The 21,125-nt window shown below is 41.5% G+C and overlaps 2 protein-coding genes and 1 long non-coding RNA gene across 5 annotated transcripts; 2 read left to right on the forward strand and 1 right to left on the reverse strand.

The window, feature by feature from the left end:
- Nucleotides 1-1,497: 1,497 nt before the first annotated feature.
- LOC112250744 (trimeric intracellular cation channel type A) lies at nt 1,498-10,431 on the reverse strand. Of its 2 annotated transcripts, none has more exons than XM_024421149.2 (6): nt 10,289-10,431; nt 3,894-4,050; nt 3,444-3,628; nt 3,205-3,292; nt 2,664-2,781; nt 1,498-2,323 (listed from the first exon to the last, which is right to left on the reverse strand). In XM_024421149.2, the coding sequence occupies exons 2-6, from the start codon at nt 3,998-4,000 to the stop codon at nt 2,111-2,113; spliced, it is 711 nt and encodes a 236-aa protein (XP_024276917.1). In that variant the 5' UTR covers nt 4,001-4,050; nt 10,289-10,431; the 3' UTR covers nt 1,498-2,110. The 2 variants fall into 2 exon arrangements, with proteins under 2 accessions (XP_024276917.1, XP_024276915.1); XM_024421147.2 differs by lacking the exon at nt 10,289-10,431 and adding an exon at nt 6,062-6,565.
- Nucleotides 6,899-8,678, forward strand: LOC112250745. The gene is made up of 4 exons (XR_002953569.2): nt 6,899-7,029; nt 7,173-7,228; nt 7,884-7,974; nt 8,107-8,678. It is a non-coding gene; the product is annotated as an uncharacterized LOC112250745 (long non-coding RNA).
- LOC112250742 (mediator of RNA polymerase II transcription subunit 26) lies at nt 9,112-20,900 on the forward strand. Of its 2 annotated transcripts, none has more exons than XM_024421144.2 (3): nt 9,112-9,514; nt 17,385-17,462; nt 17,566-20,900. In XM_024421144.2, the coding sequence occupies exons 1-3, from the start codon at nt 9,443-9,445 to the stop codon at nt 19,210-19,212; spliced, it is 1,797 nt and encodes a 598-aa protein (XP_024276912.1). In that variant the 5' UTR covers nt 9,112-9,442; the 3' UTR covers nt 19,213-20,900. The 2 variants fall into 2 exon arrangements, with proteins under 2 accessions (XP_024276912.1, XP_024276913.1); XM_024421145.2 differs by having other exon boundaries at nt 17,388-17,462.
- Nucleotides 20,901-21,125: the final 225 nt, after the last annotated feature.

Genomic DNA, 21,125 nt, shown 5'->3' on the forward strand with positions numbered 1-21,125 from the left:
ACTCTACAAGGTGTCAAAAGCATTCCGCAGGGATGCTGGCCCATGTTGACTCCAATGCTTCCCACAGTTGTGTCAAGTTGGCTGGATGTCCTTCGGGTGGTGGACCATCCTTGATACACACGGGAAACTGTTGAGTGTGAAAAACCCAGCAACGTTCCAGTTCTGGACACAAACCTGTGAGCCTACTACCATACCCTGTTCAAAGGCAGTTTAATATTTTGTCTTGCCCATTCACCCTCTGAATGGCACACATGTCTCAATTGTCTCATGGCTTAAAAATATTTCTTTAACCTGTCTCCTCCCCTTCATCTACACTGATTGAAGTGGATTTAACAAGTGACACGTGATCATAGCTTTCACCTGGAATCCCCTGGTCAGTCAATATCATGGAAAAAGCAGGTGTTCCTAATGTTTTGTATACTCAGTGTTTTTTTTTAACCTTTATTTAACCAGGCAAGTCAGTTAAGAACACATTCTTATTTTCAATGACGGCCTGGGAACAGTGGGTTAGCTGCCTGTTCAGGGGCAGAACGACAGATTTGTACCTTGTCAGCTCGGGGGTTTGAACTCGCAACCTTCTGGTTACTAGTCCAAAGCTCTAACCACTAGGCTACCATGCCGCCCCAGTGTAGTGCTCTTAGTGATGTCTTTTGGTTTCAGTTGAAAAACAGCATTGTTTTCTATATTTGAGGTGTGATTGAGGTACATACAAAACAAGCTAACATTGCTATGAGGAGAGAAAATAAAGGGAATGCTTGTGTTTGATCAGTGACCTCTTCTACTGCTGAGATAGTGGAGGCTGCTGATGGGAGGATGGCTCATAGTAATGGCTGGAATGGAGTCAAATGAACAGTATAAACCAAATGGAAACCACATGTTTGATACGATTCCATTGACTCCATTCCAGACATTATTATGAGCCGTCCTCCACTTAGCAGCCTCCACTGTCTGAGAGGACTGTAAGGTCAGAGGTTGTGACCTTCTGTAAAGTTAATCAATGATGGTTCATTAGCTGTACTACAAAGGACAGGAAGTGGGACTAGGGCAAACAGACACAGAGGTAGCTTCAGGTTACAACACCATTTTGAGTTCAGTACAACAACCCCTGGAGATGCTTTTGTAAAGACACTGCACTTTTGAGTAATTTCAACTTCTTTATGGAAAAGTATATCAAGACATTTAACTTTCTCCTTAAATACCTGCGTCTGTTGTGTCTTTTAAAAGGTTACTTGTTAAAAAATGTATTTATGTTATTAACCTTTATTTTTTTCAGGGAGTCATTTCATGTGTTGTACAGTGGCAGCTTCCCCTCATACTATTTAGCTCTGTCTGGTATTGTGACCCTCTCTTTTGTAAACAAAATCAATTGTAACTTTATATTGCACATTTCTGCATGAATGCCCAGCAGCCGCATATATTATTTTGTTTACGGTAACCATTAAACAACATATCCCAATATCATAGTAAACAACTGAATCAAAAACTCTCACCACATAAGAATTCTGACCTGCCTTTATTAATAAAGGACATTACTTTCACTAGTTTTCTTTGTAAAAAGCAGCCATGTATTATTCACATTATATTATTGTCTGATTGATTCTGTGGTCTGATTGTCTGATCAAGGGTCAGATTGTGCTTTTGATCCAATTTCTTTACATTACCGAAATAGGTCTGACTGGGTTTAAACCAAAAACATGTATAGCTAACAGCAGAAGCACTGGAAACAAAGGCCATCCTAAAACAATCAGGTAACTTACAGTAACACTGTTCACCACATGCTGTTGCACACAGTAGGAGAGATGTTCACAGTTTTCACAATAAATACATAAATAAATAAGTAGATATGTACTGGCTAGGATGATGATTTAAGTCTGAGACTTTGGTGAGCTATTTACAGAATCCCCATACAGTGTGATATGACATAGAAAGCACCATTTCCTTCAATAGAAAGGGACTCATTTGGTAAACATCAAACTGCACCTTTCCCCAGCAAGGAATGGGAGACTCCATCATGTCTAAACAGAAGGCTGGGCCATGAGGGGAGATCAGATGCGTTTTGTGGATGGGGTGGGGACCTTTTTTCCCCTTCACTGGTGTAGTAGTTTGCGTGCTACTCTGCTTTCTTGGACTTCCTCTTGCGGGTGCCTTCGCCAACCTCTTCCTTGGTTTTGACTGGTGAGACAGGGGCAACAGGGGCAGGGGCAGGGGCAGCATGGTGCTCCTCCTCACCACCTCCAAGAGGGGAGCCAAAGAGCAAGTGGCACACCCAAGACTCGATGAGGACGAAGGGAGAGCCGTGAGAGTGGCGGGCGGTCAAAATCACCTGAGTAAAATAGAAATCATAAGTGTGAAAATATTTACTTAGTTTGTGCAATTATCTAGTTGAGACAACAAAATCGCTATAGAGTAGGATCCCTATCAAGTTTGTTTAATTGCTGATACTAATAGCAAATAATAGGAAGGGAGAGGTATGTAGTACAGCAGTAGGGTCGAGATCAATTCCATTTAAAAATCTGTTCAGAAAATGAACTGCATATTGACAATTATTTTACAAAAGGATTTGTGTTAATTAATTTGCACAATTTCTTGTGTTAAAGCATATTTGCCCCAAACCCTGTATAAACGTATGATGCACACTCTCTAGTATGGACTCCAGGACCTACCTTTGTAGTAGCCATGAACGCAGTGAAAAGACAGATGAGGGTGGTCTTGGACACAGGAAGCAAGTGTGTCTCCTGAAGTGTAAATAAAATGGCTCCATACAGACTGGCTTTAGTAGGGCTGGAGAGGGAAAATGTTATGAACATCAGACAAAGTCACAACATTTCTCTTGATAGAAAATATCCATTGTTATACATTTGTCAGCTTTAAAATGGATAGTTCAGCCCCATTTACACATGTATGATCTCTTATAGATACCTGGAGAATCAGTAAATGCATTCGATTGCCTTCAAATACAGTTGTGCAACTACCTGATACCTTCAGAAGTTGTGGGTGTAAATATCAATATTGGATTATTTGCTGTAATAGGAGAACATTGTCTTGCTGTCAAAAACTAGAGCTGGGAACCCCGTAGGTCGTCCTGAAACAGCGTAGGTTTCTAACAGCCAGACATTTTCTGAAAATCTTCTCCTGCTTGAGGAGGCAGCAAACAAATGTTGACGGCTGACTTAAACCACAGAGTTGTGAGGAAAATCAACTCACAATGACATGTTGAGGATTTCATTGGTCTCGGGCCTCCACACACCACGCAGCAGTTGCTCAAAATTGGAAATGAGAGCCACTCCTGACCCTGGATATAAATAGAAAGTAGAAATAATTAGGACAAAGGTCTGTATCTTGCTTCTTTACAAAATGGACACACACAAGGAAAGTCCTACAAAAGGAAAGTCCTACAGGTTGCAATAGTAGCTATGGGGGGGGGGGCGCAGGGAGACCCCAACCTTTGACGTAGCCGATGATGACCATGATGAGGAAGCCGTTATGGTAGGCATGATGGGCATGGTGCACACCAGCTGCGATTTTACGAGTGCGGACAACCTCCTTTAAGGCTACCAGCACCAGCTTTACAGGCAGGAAAGCCACACATTTGTAGAACAGGTTAAGAGGGCAGAAAAAGACGAGGTACCTGTTGTTACATTTTAGTGAATGAGAGAGAAACAAAAGAGTACATTTTAATAATGTTGTGGCAGTTTTTTTTTTATTTTTTTTTTTTACTTGACAACAACATTTCTAAATCATTTTGAAATAATTACTATCAATGTTATACCAAATTCAATTTGGCCTATTTCAACAATCCTAGGCATATACAGACACAGGTTTTGCACTTTCTAAAAAAAACAAAAAACAATAATGTATGTAGATAAGCACATTAACCATTTAAAGGATCTTACCAAATAGCGGAGGCTAGGAGGATGTGGCTGTTGTATTGGAAATAGTCCAGGGGGCAACCGCCGAGCAAAACGTCTGCTAAGATGTAGCTCCCAAAGCAGTAGAGCATGGCACAGAGCCAAGAGGCCACGGGGCTCTTGCGAGCCACCTCTACTGACCCTGCAGAAGAATCAGGATTTAAATATATTCTCCACGTGAAGTCAGACTGGTAACACGTTATAGTAACATTCATAAATAACCAATTAAAAATGCTTCATAAATGCTTCATAAATAAATACTCGTGATTTGTAATGCTTAGAAATGTTTCTGGACGTTAGTAATTTTTTATACATATATATTAATAATATAAAATGTTCCATTTTTTCCCACAAATAAAATCCCCACACCAGATACAAACATACACAAACAACAATTTGCAGACGCACACAAACTTGGAGATTAGTAAATCATGAACTACACATTTATTAATAGTTTAGCAATTGTTTAATAATGCTTATTCATCAAAGTTATTATGAAGTATTACCGTGTGTGTGTGTGTGTGTGCCATTATGTTTTGGTTGGTTCTTCCTTAGCTCTCATCCCCACATCAAATGTATACCAGCAGTATAGTATTATAGTAATGATCCACTCATGTCACTCCCACCATTGAGTGAGTTACACAAAGGCAACGTTACAGTACACACCACACGAGAAAGTCTCTGAATCCTTTTACTCCTCCATTCCTCAATTATTTATTAACTCTACTCATTTGTGTTACTGGGACGAAGAAAGAGAAATCAAGTCTTTCACTTCAACCAAAGTAATTTTAAAAAGCCATATCTACTATAATAAGGTGTTTGGAACATCTATGGATCGTTGTAAGATTGTGGAGTAACGTGTGTCCCCCTATTGGGCACCAGAACGGTCAAGATCTAAAATAACAGGTGTGATTCTGGGTGTAGGAGTGATTTGCCTGCTGTTTGACAGAAAACTGATCCAAAGAAATGCACCCTAAAAATACACGCTGCTCTATTGCTTTCCTGCCTCACAACGCAACTGACAGGCCTTACATAAACCTTGACCCTCAACACCCCAGCCTCCAAACTCATTCATGAGGAACCAGGGAACCACTGATAACATGTGACTCGGAGATTGGTTTACATAGGTCTAGGAGCTCACGAGGCTTCTTTGAACCATTACTGGAGAGAAAAAAAACGTTCCACCTGTCTTTACTAAGATTTTACAAAGATTTGGCCAAAAAGGCAAGGTAGGGAATGAGAGTATTTTGATACCAGGTTTTATAGACCACTATCATTTACTTGTAACACGAAAATGTGTCAGTGAGTAAATAATAACATATTGAAGTAATTTAAAACTTATTCCACAATGAACAAATGCAATTTCTTCATTCAGTGTACCTTTACTTGTGTGAATACTGGATATCCTGAAGGGTAGAACAGTGCTGGGATTGTATTAGACATGCTCATTTCGAGGCCAACATACATGCTTTTGGACATATTTTTGGTCTCTAAGAGGCTTGGCTGCATATATTCTGGAGTATTGTAAACTTCACTTTTGATTAATACAATGCCAATGAGGTCTTACAAACACCATTACAAACGGGCTGTGAACAATCGTACCCCGAAGCAGAGGAGACTTTCTATAGTGTGTAGCCAGCCCAGAGACATCTATTTAAGGACATTCTATTTATTGCACGGGGCCAAAGCTTTGGTATGCAACGGGTCTCTTCAGATTTCATACAGGAGACCCTTTCTGTTTAAAGGGTTAAATGTTGGGAAATGTGAGGTATTAAAGAAAACTAGATTAATCTAACTCCTGTAAGGGTTTCTTAATTCCTCTCTCAAAGTAGGCCAAGCTGCTGCTGCAAATGTTATTCATAGGACAAATTCAAATTCCTTTCAAGTTATCAAAAGTTCATTACGATTTCCATAGTAGGCCTATGTATAAATTGACAAATTAATGTTTGTATTGGTACATGTATCTATTGGTGTTGTAATTTGGGGGGGTTGACAACCCATATAGCCTAGGTTATAACCTATTCAACGTTGACCTGTATTATATTCAATAGCCTACCTAATTACAGACTACTCAGACTCACAATTATAAATCCATTACAACTAATGATTTCATTTTTTTAACAGGAATGTATAGGGAAAAAAATACCACTAACCTGGTTCATACTTGAGGTAGAGTATGGACACGATGTAATAAGCAAGATCAAAAACTGGAAACATTCCCATTTTTGAGAAATTTTGGGCAACATCGCCCAAATTGAGGACTTCCAACACGTCCATGATTTAAGATCTATAACACTACCGCGTGTATTTTATGATCACTGCGTAACTAGAATGTCAGTTGTCCGGCGACTCGCCACGAAGCTCCACGTCTTCACGAGTAAAAAGACTGTGACACTCAAGCCCTCCTATTAATATACCTCATCTGCACAGCTTTATAATTTGTTCTCGGCCGAGCGTTTTTTCTATTCCAGCTGGTCTTATTTGTCAGCTCCCCATGTAATTCGTCGCTACGGTTGAAAAATGACAGATAGGCTTTTATTTTTGGGTCCCCAATTTTGACCAGATATGCAGCTATATACATGATTTAATCTAATCTTTGAACGATAGCTGGCCTAAGAAATACATTGACGATTTGCCATAGTGCTCTGCAAATAACACAGAGAGAGAGAGAAAGAGAGAGAGAGAAAGAGAGAGAGAGAGAGTGAAAGAAAGAAAGAGATGACACGATGCGCATGTCACTATACAGGTTTACGGTTTATTTTACGATAACACGTTTTTCTATAAATCGTGGGTAACGTTGGCTTTGGAACCTTAGAACCACCATAATTTGCTAATAAATTCATAAAAAAATCCTACAATGTGATTTTCTGGATTTTTTCCCCCTCATTTTGTCTGTCATAGATGAAAATTACAGGCCTCTCATCTTTTTAAGTGGGAGAACTTTCACAATTGGTGGCTGACTAAATACTTTTTTGCCCCACTGTACCTGACTTGCTTAATGCCAAAGTTGGAGTTCTGTGCTGTCATGTGCTGTATTAAAAGTGATAATTTCCAACTATTTCTATGTCATCCTTTTTAGGACCTTACTCATGAACACTGGTGCTGTGTTAAACTTCAAACTGTGAGTATGATACAATTTTTGTCTTGCGCTGAAGACATTGTGCTAGTTGTGCCTGGTAACACTAAACAGACAATAATGCTGGACTTCATATTATTTTTACTAGCTCATCAACACAAGACAATCAACACTGTTCTCTATTACAGTAAGAAAAAGGAGTCACAAGGACAATTTGGAGATGAACCTCGTGGACCAACTACAGGTGTGTGATGCATTGTGGTGCATTAAAAAACCTCACCTCAGGAAACTTCACAGAGTGACTATTCATGAAAATGAAAGTAAGGATACTCAAGAGGTATGCATTGAGATAGATCATCTATTTTTAAAGAACATAGGCTGCAGGCTATTGCTGATGTTTCTGCATCGTTTTTACCCCGTCCTCTGAGCCTTTGAGTCAGGCTGAAGCACTTATTGGTACGCTGTATTGCATGGTGGTGAGAGGGTCCCTGGTTCGCGCCTGGGTATGGGCGAGGGGACAGTCTAAAGTTATACTGTTACATTGGTGCCTTGACCCGGATCACCCGGATGATCCGGACCCGGATCAGCGGTGGTGCCGGCTAAATAGCGTTTCAATCGGTGACGTCACTTGCTCTGAGACCTTGAAGTAGTGGTTCCCCTTGCTCTGCAAGGCCGCAGCTTTTGTGGAGCAATGGGTAACGATGCTTTGTGGGTGACTGTTGTTGATGTGTGCAGACTGTCCCCTCGCCCATACCCGGGCGCGAACCAGGGACCCTCTGCACACATCAACAACAGCGCACACCACCGCTAACTAGCTAGCCGTTTCACATCCGTTACACATGAACACACAATGAAGGTCTCTATAAATCTGAAATGACACCATGGTGTATTTGTTTTAGGTGACAACATCAGAGAGTTCCTCCAGAGTCTACGCTACTTCCGGATTTTCATTGCCTTATGGAACATATTCATGATGTTTTGCATGATTCTGTAAGTAGCTGCCATCTTGTAGAGTCTAATCTACTACTATTGTCATACGGATATGCTTCTGTGCCTCACAAGGTATACCATATTGACTATAATGTATTGTGTATTAATTGCCCATGTCTATTACATTTACAGATTGTTTGGATAGTGATCAACATCGTTTTTGGATTGGGGGCCCCTGCACAAAAAATAACTTTTTTGAGTTGAGATTCATGTCGGATCCTGTGACCATTATGTGCAGTATCGCAATATTTTTGCGCTAGTTAGTTGTACCTGCATCAAAACTACAGTATTTTATCTTCATAGCTTTTAGAAATAGGGAGCCAATTATTTTTTCAGCCCATTTATTTCCATGACTGACCTAAACTGCTTCTCATGGTTCTCTCGTCACACTGCAGCGGATATATGGTTAGCAATATGTTTTGAACATCGAATCGCAATACATATTGTATCGGTATCTAAGTATCGTGATAATATCGTATCATGAGGTCCCTGGCAATTCTCAGCCCTATTGCTGACCTGTTATCTATAGTCCTCATTTTCTTCTAAAACTTGTGAACGGAATGAGAACCATTTGACATGTTTGATGTTTGTCTTACTAAGGCCTTCTGATGTTAAGAGCATTCAGACTTAATTTTATCATTGCTTTGTTGCATACTTTTGTCTATGATCTAGTTTTGTATAATAAAACTTTACTCTAAAATGCACTTGGTGTTTTCATCCATACCCTTTTCATCTTTTCCTTTCCTAATTTAGGATTTGAGTAGTGTGTCATCTGATTTAGTGCTTCTCAACCTTATTTGGTTCCTGCACTCAATCACATTGTGCATTGTTTGACACACACTCACTCATCTGTATAAACATGTTAAACAAAATCATAAAACAGTTGTGTATCAAGTCTTGATTCATTAATTAAATTAATAAGCATATATAGGCTACACAGTACAGCTTTCACATGTATTAGAATGCACGTGTTGGGCTTCATTGTTCGTGCTAAATGTATTGAATTAAGACAAATCTAACGTTTCAGATACAGTGTTTGGTTACACATCCATATTGTAATAGGATAACCCAGTAATTTAACTACAGGTTCACACAAAGAATATCAGATACATTCACAGTCGACAACGTACGACGTTTTTGTGTTACATTTCCCACGATGCACCAGGAGAGCGTTTTTCAATAGCTCTGTTGTTTTGAGCTGCAGAGAAGCCGATGTTGAGAAAGGCCACAGCGTTGGCTGTTGCCAAAGAGGCAGTCGGACACGAGTATTCGGGAAGAACCTCTATCTGGAGATACGTATTCATTGCGAAATACATGAATACACCTTCAAGGTTAAATAAAGCTCCATAAAATATGGGTCTTTATTTACTAGCACATCTCCCGAAAGGCCTGTGAGTGTCTGCAAGTCACCCACTCGTGTCTAAGGAGGATTCCTCCCCCGTCAACTGATCCGCACCACTGCCATGCAATGACAGCGGCCACGACAACTCCGCAGCAGATGAGAGACCGGCTGATGCAGGCCATCGATGGCCAAAACAATGTGAGTAATGTTTCCACGTACTTGAAGGGTCTCTCTCTGTCCACACTATTGCAATGATCCCCTGCTGTGAAATCTTATGACAAACATCGACAGCGAACATTAGCTAGCTAACTAACTTGTCTTAGCTAACGTCGTTATCTAAATCAGTGCAGTGGTAACTAACGACGCGGCAGGTAGCTATCTAATGTTATCTAGCTGGAAGCCTGCTAGTAAACTAACTACATCTATGAGCTTGTTCGTTAAAGTCAATACTAGGAACTTAGCTAGTTAACAGTAGTTCATTAACTCTAGTAGTTAGTTAGCTAGCTAACGTACATACACACTGGAGTCTCGCCTGAGCCCAAGCATTTCAACATCTTTGGTCAACCTATCTTAGTTCTAGTGATCATAAGTTAGTTGGCTAGCTAACTACTGTACCTAATTTAGATAGCTAAAGTTGATATTTTAAACTTCACCTTAGCAAATTAGCTAGTTCTACTTTTTTTTAATGTATTTTTTTTATTAGCTAGTTATACAGTTGCGTAGCGACTGTTGTAGCTAACTAAACCAGAGTTAAACTTTGCCGTTACTTTAGCTAGGCCCAAGCATTGTAGCTAGCTAGCAGGTTAACTGAAAGGATGATCTTACTACTCTAAACCCACCACCAAGGTCAGCAGTGTTTTGGAAATGAGTAGCCAGCAGATCCGAGCCGCTTGCCTGTATCTGCACTACTTGGGTCGGACAGGCTTCCTGTGTAGATTAACGCTGCCGCGAGATACGGCTCAGAAGACATACCTTAATCCAGGGATGAGAAATGCGTTGGACTCTGAATTGTGCCATTATCCCAATTGTACCACTGAGAAGATTGAACGCCTGCTAGTTTTGGTTTTGAAGTTATCAGAAAACTTTTCCTTTTCATCCATCGTGTTAGGTAGCAGAAACCACACAGCCATTTTGGATTGGCAGTGTTAGCCAATCAGCTCTTTTGTTATTCAATGTGACGTGCCATTCCTTAATGACTACTGGTTGCTAACATGAAGCCATCTGTCACAAAGGCTCACAGACTATCATGATATGTGATTAACAAACATTGAATTAAATGGCTGACACAAACAAAAGTGTTGTTAAACTCTTGAAGTGACAACACAGTACAAGGAAGCTTGCTTTCCTCCAAGTCTGTTTGTCAAGGTGTTTGTAGGTCTTTGCAGCATACATAGCCCTTGATCACGACTCTGTTCCATTACATTATACAAGTCATTGGATGAATGTGTCTTCTGTACTGGGAGTTTTGTCAAGAGCCCCAACACTCGGTCTGAACATCAACATGCATCACTTGCGGTATGGTATTAGAAACATAAGGACATTATCTTTCATATCAGCAAAAAAGGTAAAATTCATACATAGCTTTTTAAAATTTTTATAAATCAAATTTTATTTGTCACATGTGCCGAACACAACAGGTGTAGTGAACCTTAGTGAAATGCTTACTTTACAAGCCCTTAACCAACAATGCAGCTTTCAGAAAATACTTTTTTTAAAATCTTTAAAAAAAAAAGTAAGTAAGAGATAAGAATAACAAATAAAGAGCAGCAGTAAATAACAATAGCGGGGTTATATACAGGGGGTACTGGTACAGAGTCAATGTGCGGGGGCACCGGTATTGAGCTAATTATGTACATGTATGTAGAGTTATTAAAGTGGCTATGCATAGATAATAACAGAGAAGCAGCAGCGTAGGGGGGGTAGCCATTTGATTAGCTGTTCAGGAGTCTCATGGGTTGGGGGTAGAAGCTGTTTAGAAGCCTCTTGGACCTAGACATGGCGAACCGGTACCGTTTGCCGTGCGGTAGCAGAGAGAACAGTCTATGACTAGGGTGGCTGAAGTCTTTGACAATTTTTAGGGCCTTTCTCCGACACCGCCTGGTATAGAGGTCCTGGATGGCAGGAAGCTTGGCCTGGGTGATTTACTGGGCCGTAAGCACAACCCTCTGTTAGAGGTCGACCGACTAATCGGAATGGCTGATTTAATTAGGGCCGATTTCAAGTTTTCATAACAATTGGAAATCGGTATTTTTGGACCCCCGATTTGGCCGATTTAAATTTTTATTTTTTAAATTACACCTTTTATTTAACTCGACGAGTCAGTTAAGAACACATTCTTATTTTCAATGACGGCCTAGGAACGGTGGGTTAACTGCCTCGTTCAGTGGTAGAAAGACACATTTTCACCTTGTCAGCTCAGGGGATCCAATCTTGCAACCTTACAGTTAACTAGTCCAACGCTATAACCACCTGCCTCTCGTTGCACTCCACAAGGAGACTGACTGTTACGCGAATGCAGTAAGCCAAGGTAAGTTGCTAGCTAGCATTAAACTTATCTTATACAAAACAATCAATCAAAATCACTAGTTAACCACACATGGTTGTTGATATTACTAGTTTATCTAGCGTGTCCTGTGTTTCATATGGGGCGGCAGGGTAGCCTAGTGGTTAGTGTTGGACTAGTAACTGAAAGGTTGCAAGTTCAAATCCCCAAGCTGACAAGGTACAAATCTGTCGTTCTGCCCCTGAACAGGCAGTTAACCCACTGTTACTAGGCCGTCATTGAAAATAAGAATTTGTTCTTAACTGACTTGCCTAGTTAAATGAAGGTAAAAAAAATATATATATATGTATATGACTGAGCATACAAGTATCTGACTGAGCCGTGGTAGGCAGCAGCAGGCTCGTAAGCATTTATTCAAATAGCATTTTAGTGCGTTTTGCCAGCAGCTCTTCGTTGTGCGTCCAAGCATTGCGCTGTTTATGACTTCAAGCATATCAACTCCTGGGTGCACGCTAATAACGTTTCAAACGTCACTCGCTCTGAGACTTGGAGTGGTTATTCCCCTTGCTCTGCATGGGTAACGCTGCTTCGAGGGTGGCTGTTGTGTTCCTGGTTTGAGCCCAGGGAGGAGCGAGGAGAGGGACGGAAGCTATACTGTTACACTGGCAATACTAAAGTGCCTATAAGAACATCCAATAGTCAAAGGTTAATGAAATACAAATGGTATAGAGGGAAATAGTCCTATAATAACTACAACCTAAAACTTCTTACCTGGGAATATTGAAGACTCCTGTTAAAAGGAACTACCAGCTTTCATATGTTCTCACATTCTGAGCAAGGAACTTAAATGTTAGCTTTCTTACATGGCACATATTGCACTTTTACTTTCTTCTCCAACACTTTGTTTTTGCATTATTTTAACTAAATTTTTCATGAATTATGAGGCTAAATTGATTTTATTGATGTATTATATTAAGTTAAAATAAGTGTTCATTCAGTATTGTTGTAATTGGCATTATTACAAATACATTTTTAAAAATGGCCGATTAATCGGTATCGCCTTTGTTTGGTCCTCCAATAATCGGCATCGGCGTTGAAAAATCATAATCGGTCAACCTCTACCCTCTGTAATGTCTTGCTGGCGGAGGCCGAGCAGTGTGCCATACCAGGCAGTGAGGCAACCCGTCAGGATGCTCTCCATGGTGCAGCTGTAAAACCTTTTTGAGGATTTGAGGGCCCTTGCCAAAACTTTTTAGTCTCCTTAGGGGGAATAGGTTTTGTCGTGCCCTCTTCACGACTGTCTTGGTGTGCTTGGACCATGTTAGTTTGTTGGTGATTTGGCTGCCAAGGAATTTGAACCTGCTCCACTACAGCCCCGTCGATGAGAATGGGGTGGTGCTCGGTCCTCCTTTTCCTGTAGTCCACAATCTCCTTTATCTTGATCATGTTGAGGGAGAGGTTGTTGTCCTTGCACCACACGGTCAGGTCTCTGACCTCCTCCCTATAGGCTGTCTCATCATTGTCGGTGATCAGGCCTACCACGGTTGTCATCAACAAACTTAATGATGGTGTTGGAGTCCTACCTGGCCGTGTAGTCATGAGTGAACAGGGAGTACAGGAGGGGACTGAGCACGCACCCTTGAGAGGCCCCCGTGTTGAGGATCAGCGTGGCGGATGTGTTGTTACCTACCCTTACCACCTGGGGTGGCCCGTCAGGAAATCTGGGATTCAGTAGCGGAGGGAGGTGTTTAGTACCAGGGTCCTTAGCTTAGTGATGAGCAGGGTTGGACATTTTGGGGAATATTCAGAGGTGGAAACTTTTTGTGGGAATATATTGGAATTAATGGAAATATATGCAAATGAAATTTATTAGCATTTAAATGTAGATGTTTTTTGCCTTGGATATATTTACCATATCATATGGAGACAAACATAAACCTTTTACCTTGTAAGTAGACATAATTGCAAATGATTAAACCCGTCCAATAGAAAAAAAACAATTAGTTATGAATTTAACTTTTAATTGAGTTGACTCTTCACATGGGATGATTTCACTGAACAACAAAAGGGACTATTGAATGATCCCCAATGATCCATCGCATCTCCCAAAAACGTTTTCAACATGCATCTATCTGTAAAATTATAGTCTAGAAACGAAAGCTTTGGTTGTCTTCCTCTCAGGCTTCCATGTCTTCTCCCTGGACCTCCTCAATGTCCACCTCTTGAACATCAGACTGAGGGCTCATCTTCACTGTCACTTTCCAACGTTGTTGCGGATGGCTCGTTGTCAGGCTCAAAAAGACCCCAATTTGCCTGGGTGGCCACCAATTTTTCAACCCTTGTATTGGTCAGCCTGTTGCATGCTTTGGTGTGTGTGTTCCTAAACAAGGACCAGTTGCGCTCTGAGGTGGCTGTTGTTGGTGGGATATGGAGGCAACAGAGGAGGAAAGAGGAAACAGCCTCAGAGCCACAAAGTCCCTTCCACCAGGTGGCTGATGCAATTTGGCAGTCGTGCCAACATATCTCATCTCCGTCCCAAAGCCCTTGCTTGAAAGTGTACTTAGCCAGACTGCCAAGAACCTTTCCCTCATCCAGGCCAAGGTGGCGAGACACAGTAATGATGACCTCTGCACCAGACAGGATGTTGTTCTCTGCACCAGACAGGATGTTTTTTGCCAGCATACTTGGGGTCCAACATGTATGCTGCGGTGTGTATGGCTTCAGGCAGAAGTCTTCACGCTTATTGATGTATTTCAGAACTGCAGTTTCCTCTGCTTGGAGCAACAGTGAAGTTGGCAGGGCAGTACGGATTTCTTCTCTTACATCTACAAGCAGAGTCTGAACATCAGACAGGTTGGCATTGTCTCCCCCAATCCGTGCAATGGCTACTGATATAGGTTTTAGGCTGCTTACCACTCTCCCAAAATACATCATCCAGGAGGATCCTCTTGATGGGCATGTCCATATCGGCAGACTGTGATATGGCCATTTCTTGGAGAGACTCCTTCCCCTCCAGGAGATTATCAAACATGATGACGACACCACCCCCAACGGGTGTTGCTGGGCAGCTTCAATGTGGTGCTCTGATTCTGCTCACTTTGCTTGGTGAGGTAGATTGCTGCTTTAACTTGATGACCCTTCACATACCTAACCATTTCCTTGGCTCCCTTGTAGAGTGTATCCATTGTTTTCAGTGCCATGATGTCCTTGAGGAGCAGATTCAATGCATGACCAGCACAGCCAATGGGTGTGATGTGAGGTTAGGACTCCTCCCCTTTAGACCAAGCAGCTTTCATGTTCGCAGCATTCTGTCACCAGTGCAAATACCTTCTGTCGTCATTGATAACTGCCTTTAGCTCATCTGCAATGTAGAGACCGGTGTGTCTGTCCCTTGCCTGTGCTCTTGTAGAATACTGATTGAGGGGTGGAGATGATGTAGTTAATTATTCCCTGCCCACGAACATTCGACCACCCATCAGCGATGATTGCAATAGTCTGCTTTCTCTATGATTTGCTTGACCTTCACTTGAACTCTGTTGAACTCTGCATCCAGCAAATTAGTAGATAAAGCATGTCTGGTTGGAGGGGTGTATGCTGGGTGAAGAACATTCAGAAATCTCTTCCAATACACATTGCCTGTGAGCATCAGAGGTGAACCAATTGCATACCCAGCTAAAGCAGGACATTCATCAATATTTATCTGACTGTTCCTCCATTGAATCAAAAAAACTTCTGATTCCAGGAGGACCATGAGCTGTTGCTATCGATAAGGTGTCTGATTTGTCATTTTCACCTCGAATAGAAGTAGAGGGACTTTTGTCAGAGGTTGCTTGTTGTGAGGGCTGAGGGAACTATATGCACTTGGCCAGATGATTCTGCATCTTTGTTGCATTCTTCACTCATGATTTGGCACAGTATTTGCAAATGTACACAGCTTTTCCTTCTACATTAGCTGCAGTGAAATGTCTCCACACATCAGATAGTGCCCGTAGCATTTTCCTGTGTTGATTTAGAAAAAATAGTTTAAAAAACAAAACAAATACAATTCCATGTACAGATAAATAGTTAAGCAGTTAGATTAAACATCTCCTTTGTAAGAAATGTTTTCAAATGAAACGTGCATGGAAACAGGTGAATTAACACTCAGTTAGCAGGCTCAAGCAAGCTAAAACCCACAAGGTAGCAAAAACTAACTAGCAGAAATTGTTAACAAGTTAGGAATTATTTAAACACATTTAGCTGTAGGCTACTATTTACTAGTTAGCAAAAAATCATGTATGTCATAATATATTCACCCCACCTATTATTGTAATCTAAACTTACCAGAAAACATGTAGTCCTAGGCTCAGACAGTGTAGTATTGTAGTCTCAATAGCATATTTTATTAGTGTGCATGATCTTGAATCAGCTCTACCTGTGGTGGAAGAATGCACTGTGCATGCAGAGGGTTGCAATTCCATTGAATTGGGGATAGTTTAACCAAAATATGCCACAAGACCTAGAATTGACTTATGTGTATCCCACAAAAAAGGTTCACTGTTATAAGCAAACTTTTTCTGTTGAATTTAAGCAAAATTCCCAGCCTTAATTTCCCATGGAAAAGTTCTGGAAATTTACCGGAAAATTTCCGACCCTTTGCAACCCTCACGATGAGTTTTGAGGGCACTATGGTGTTGAACGCTGAGCTGTAGTCAATTAATAGCATTGTCGCATAAGTATTCCTTTTGTCAAGGTGGGAAAGGGCAGTGTGGAGTGCAATAGAGATTGCATTGTCTGTAGATCTGTTGGTGTGGTATGCAAATTAGAGTGGGTCTAGGGTTTCTGGGATAATGGTGGTGATGTAAGCCATGACCAGCCTTTCAAAGCATTTCATGGCTACAGACGTGAGTGCTACGGATCGGTAGTCATTTAGGCAGGTTACCTTAGTCCCTGTGCCCAAGAACACTATGGTGGTCTGCTTGAAACATGTTGGTATTACAGACTCAGACAGGGAGAGGTTGAAAATATCAGTGAAGACACTTACCAGTTGGTTAGCGCATTGCTCGGAGTACACGTCCTGGTAATCCGTCTGGCCCAGGGTATGTCATTAAAGCTAAACAAATTGTCAAGGAAAGGGGAACTACCAAGAAGCTATCCAGAGCCTCATTATATAAATAAATTGGCTAAAGGTGTGCGTCCCGCTGCCTGCAGACATGACTTGTTGGCGAACACCTTATTTATTTTAATTCCGGTGGTACCCATTGGTCAGTAAGTGGTATGAACCACTATACATCCATTGAACCGTTAGGCCTATTCATTTAAGCCACTGACTATGACTGTCAGTGTGGGTTTTTTAATCCAATTTGAATTTCTTGTTCAGAGTAAAAAGAATTCATGCTCATAGAGCCTTTATTTTCTCCGCAACACAGAAGTGGCATAATTGAAGTTCATATTCTACAACTTGGACTCTATCGGATTTGATTGAATTGTTGTATACACTCATCTGTCATTATGCATTGAGTTTCTCTTACCATTTCCTGTCTCTTACTTTCATAGTTTTAACATGATTTGTTGTTTACTTTCCAGCAGATCTGCAACATGGTAGCTGTAATGGATGTCATTTCCTATTTGGAGAAATATCCCATCACCAAAGAAGCACTTGAGGTAGGTAATGCTGGGGACAAATGTGCATGTCAGCTCTTGGAAATATGTTGCCAAGAGGGTGTGGTACTAAAACTAAAAATAAGCCTTCCTGTTCTTCTTCAAGGAAACCCGCCTTGGCAAGCTGATCAACGACGTAAGGAAAAAGACAAAAGATGAGGATCTTGTCAAGCGTGCAAAGAAGCTCCTGCGCACCTGGCAGAAGCTGATTGAGCCTGGGCAGAGTGAGGCACAGTCCAAGGGGCATAGAGGGCCGCCAGGCGCTGCCAACGGTGCTAACAACCCCTGCCGGGCGGCTGTCTCCCCTCCAGTTGCCATCCCGCCTTCGGATAAAATGGTTTCGGAGCTCAAGAGTAGAAATGACTTCAACAACTGTTATTCTCCCAAAGCAGAAAAGTCAGGCAACCGAAAACGCAAAGGGGAGCAGAGGGATGGACAGCACCTACCAGCGAAAATCTCTAAAAAAACAGCCTATGAAAGAACACGAAACTCACGGCTGCCAATAAATGGAATTGGGGCCAGTCCCAAGGCTTTTATGGACACACTTGATGCTCATTCACATCCAAAATCAGACAAGGATGGTGCTGATCATCTTGACAACGACAGACTCAACAAAATTCCCATCAACGCTGTCAAACCTCACCCTAGCTCACCGGGACTTGCCAAACCTCCTAGCACTTCCGCATTGCTCAAAACGGCCGTGTTGCAACAGCAAGCCAAAATGGACCTGGTTGCTTCAGGAAGGGGGCAACATCAGCCCAAAAGCCCCCACAGAAACTTGTATAGTCCCAGAAGTACGAAACAGGATGTGGTTGTTAAACTGTCTGCACCAAAAGCAACAACTCTACTGAGCCCTGCTCAGAGTCCCAGGGTTATGGACAGCTCTGGACTGGAGCCCTCTTCTTTGCCTTCTCCACAGCCTTTAACCTCATGTATCCAGGGTTCCCTCACTGTTGGGCCTCCGCCTGCAGAGTCCGCCCTTCATCAGGACGGACCGGCAGACGTGGACCAACGCCTTCAGCACAGTACCAGCACAGTACCTCTGCACAACTCAAAAGCCACGTCACGCAGCAAGGTGAAGGCGGAGGGCAATGGTGCTGCCACTAGCACAGTGAGAAAGAGGAACAAATACAGGTCCAGAGACTACACAGTGAACTTGGGTGGGCAGCCCACGGAAGAGAGCACAAAACCATGTAGATTAAAAGACCGTAGACTTACGTTTGACCCTGTAACAGGGCAGATAAAATCCTGGACCCACAAAGAGTCTTACCCAGAATGGGAGGCTACAGTGGTGCCGGTCACACCAGAACCTCGGACAGAACTGCTCAAGCGGAATCAATATGCACAAAATACCCCTGTTACTCCCAGTCCATTCCAACAGACCAACTGGAAAGAGCTGTCAAGGAATGAAATCATCCAGTCTTACCTTAACCGTCAAAGCAATGTGCTCACTTCATCTGGGGCTCAAACCTCGGGGGCACACTTTTTCATGAATGAGTACATGGAACATCATATCAAAGAGGCCAGAAAAACACACGTGCTGGTACCAAATATCCCTGACACGGACTTACCTGGGGTGAGCCGAGAGGTCATAAACGAGGACCTCGACAGAATACACAAAGAGCACTGGCCTGGGGTGAACGGGTGCCATGACACCAAGGACAACTGGTATGATTGGACAGACTGCATATCCTTAGAACCACATGGGGATGAGAGCAAACTGAACATTCTGCCATATGTCTGCCTAGACTGAGAGGTTAATCAGCTGTGGTTTCTGAATTAAGAGGGATAAATAGCACCTTCCTTTGCTCCTTTCTTGAGGGTTGTGTAAGTTTGGAGTGCAAAAAGGCACTTGTCGGTGGTAGAACCTGCTCACTCCTTTGCAGAGTTGGTGTAAGAGAGGCCTTGCTAATTGTGCTGTCTATAAAAAGCAATAGCTGATCAGTGTTCGATGGGAGACAGCTCAGCTGTAGCATCACTGAAGTTCTTTGAGTGGAAGGGTTCCATGCATTGTGTGCAAAATGCAAAGAGTTTAAGGTGCCCTGTAACTTTATTAAGGAACCTGTTTGGCAGGTACAAGCTGGCAAAAAGAATGAAATGTGTGGTTATCATGTATGCATTTATTTATCTGGACTTATTCTCACTATTTTGTTAGTTACATACATGTGCAAAACAACTTTCATTGAAGTCACTTATTCAATCAGTTCTGCTTGTCAGATATGGTAAACCTGTGCTTTGCACATTTTCTCACAAAAATGTATGGTTAACGCGGTAGCAACATTCCATACCATAATACAACTAGAACGGTTCTTGCCCGAACTCCAATTTATATTAATATACCGGACAACAAAATTGCAATTGCAAACCAGATGCTAAAACATTGCAACTTTGTACTGTGAGGAAAAACAGAAAAAAAAACAGAAAAATAAATTGTTTATATGCTGGAAATATACTTGTTACCATTCCTTTAGATATGGTTTGCCTTGTGGAAAACAATTTGTTTCCTAAAATGGAGCCTTAGTGAATGTATAGAAATGTGCCATTTGTGTTCAGTTGAATGCAGAAGAGAACATATTTGATACTTAGTCCTTTTTAAATGGACACATTGATACAGTATGTGTTAATAAATACAATGCATAAATTGTGAATGTCTTTCTCCCTTTCAGTGGAACAGTGTACCACAGGAGACGTATCTGTCCTGAGATGTTTGCCTTAGTTGAGAGCCTCAGCAGTGGCTTGACTTTTAACCTCAACATCCACATTTTAAGTAGTCAAAGGAGCACTCTTTTGAGCCAGTCTTTCTAAAAGTAGTTTACAACATATCTGTGATTAAATATAATATTTAATGCGCTATCCAGATACATTTGGATAATTTCCCAATTTTCTATCTCCGAGTCCCTGGTACATAAACGCCTCCTGGGGTTAATTAGGAGCCACTGTCACCCAGCACTTGGCAGGTGGAAATGTTTTATGTTGAGGGCCAATAAACTCCTTTGTGTGCAAAATATGTTAAATAGAATAATGTTTTTCCCAATATAATCAAAGAGAATCTGGAATACCTTAACAGTCAATGTGATTAGATTCCAGTGTTCTATCAACGACAACACTTTGGAGATTTATTTTGTCGTAAATATTGGTCTGGACTGTCAGGCATGTTTGTTTTGCACAATCTAATGAATTGAAAGAAGGCTGTCATTGTAAATAGAAATGTGTTAACTGACTTGCCTAGTTAAAGTTAAACAAGTTCATAATCCTTTCAGTTGCCAGCTACACAGCCATTGAGCTACAAAATATAACGTGAAAGAGTATTTAGTGGTGCATGGTAAATATGTCAATATGAGCAGTATAGTTTAAATATTTAAATTATTTGGGACCTCTGCTGTAAGGGGGTGACGCAATCAGCTAGAAGTAAATTGCCGCGTTCATGTATTAGTTGGAATTATGGAATTCCGACTTGCTAGCTGGTTGTAGTTATACACGTGCTGCATTCAAAAACTAAACAAGTCGGACATTTCAGAGTTCCGACTAGCAAGTGAACGCGGCATTTATTCTCAGCGTTGTACGTAGCAGAGCTACGTAGTAGCTGCAGAGACGGAAGAGGAAACGAGACACCCCACTCGCTGTTTCAATGAAAGTCAACTAGACCAGACCAAGTTGCTATTACAT

The sequence above is a fragment of the Oncorhynchus tshawytscha genome, linkage group LG05 (genome assembly GCF_018296145.1).
Source record: "Oncorhynchus tshawytscha isolate Ot180627B linkage group LG05, Otsh_v2.0, whole genome shotgun sequence".
NCBI lineage: Eukaryota > Metazoa > Chordata > Actinopteri > Salmoniformes > Salmonidae > Oncorhynchus > Oncorhynchus tshawytscha.

Bases quoted from the DNA above. Each gene is read 5' to 3' on its own strand.
- LOC112250744 (XM_024421147.2), bottom strand. From the start codon at position 6,185: ATGGACGTGTTGGAAGTCCTCAATTTGGGCGATGTTGCCCAAAATTTC. The intron at 3,629-3,893 runs GTAAGATCCTTT...ATGTAACAACAG, and splicing joins CTCCTAGCCTCCGCTATTTG to GTACCTCGTCTTTTTCTGCC. The intron at 2,782-3,204 runs GTGAGTTGATTT...TTCCCTCTCCAG, and splicing joins GAAATCCTCAACATGTCATT to CCCTACTAAAGCCAGTCTGT.
- LOC112250742 (XM_024421144.2), top strand. From the start codon at position 9,443: ATGACAGCGGCCACGACAACTCCGCAGCAGATGAGAGACCGGCTGATG. The intron at 9,515-17,384 runs GTGAGTAATGTT...TTTACTTTCCAG, and splicing joins CCATCGATGGCCAAAACAAT to CAGATCTGCAACATGGTAGC. The intron at 17,463-17,565 runs GTAGGTAATGCT...TTCTTCTTCAAG, and splicing joins TCACCAAAGAAGCACTTGAG to GAAACCCGCCTTGGCAAGCT.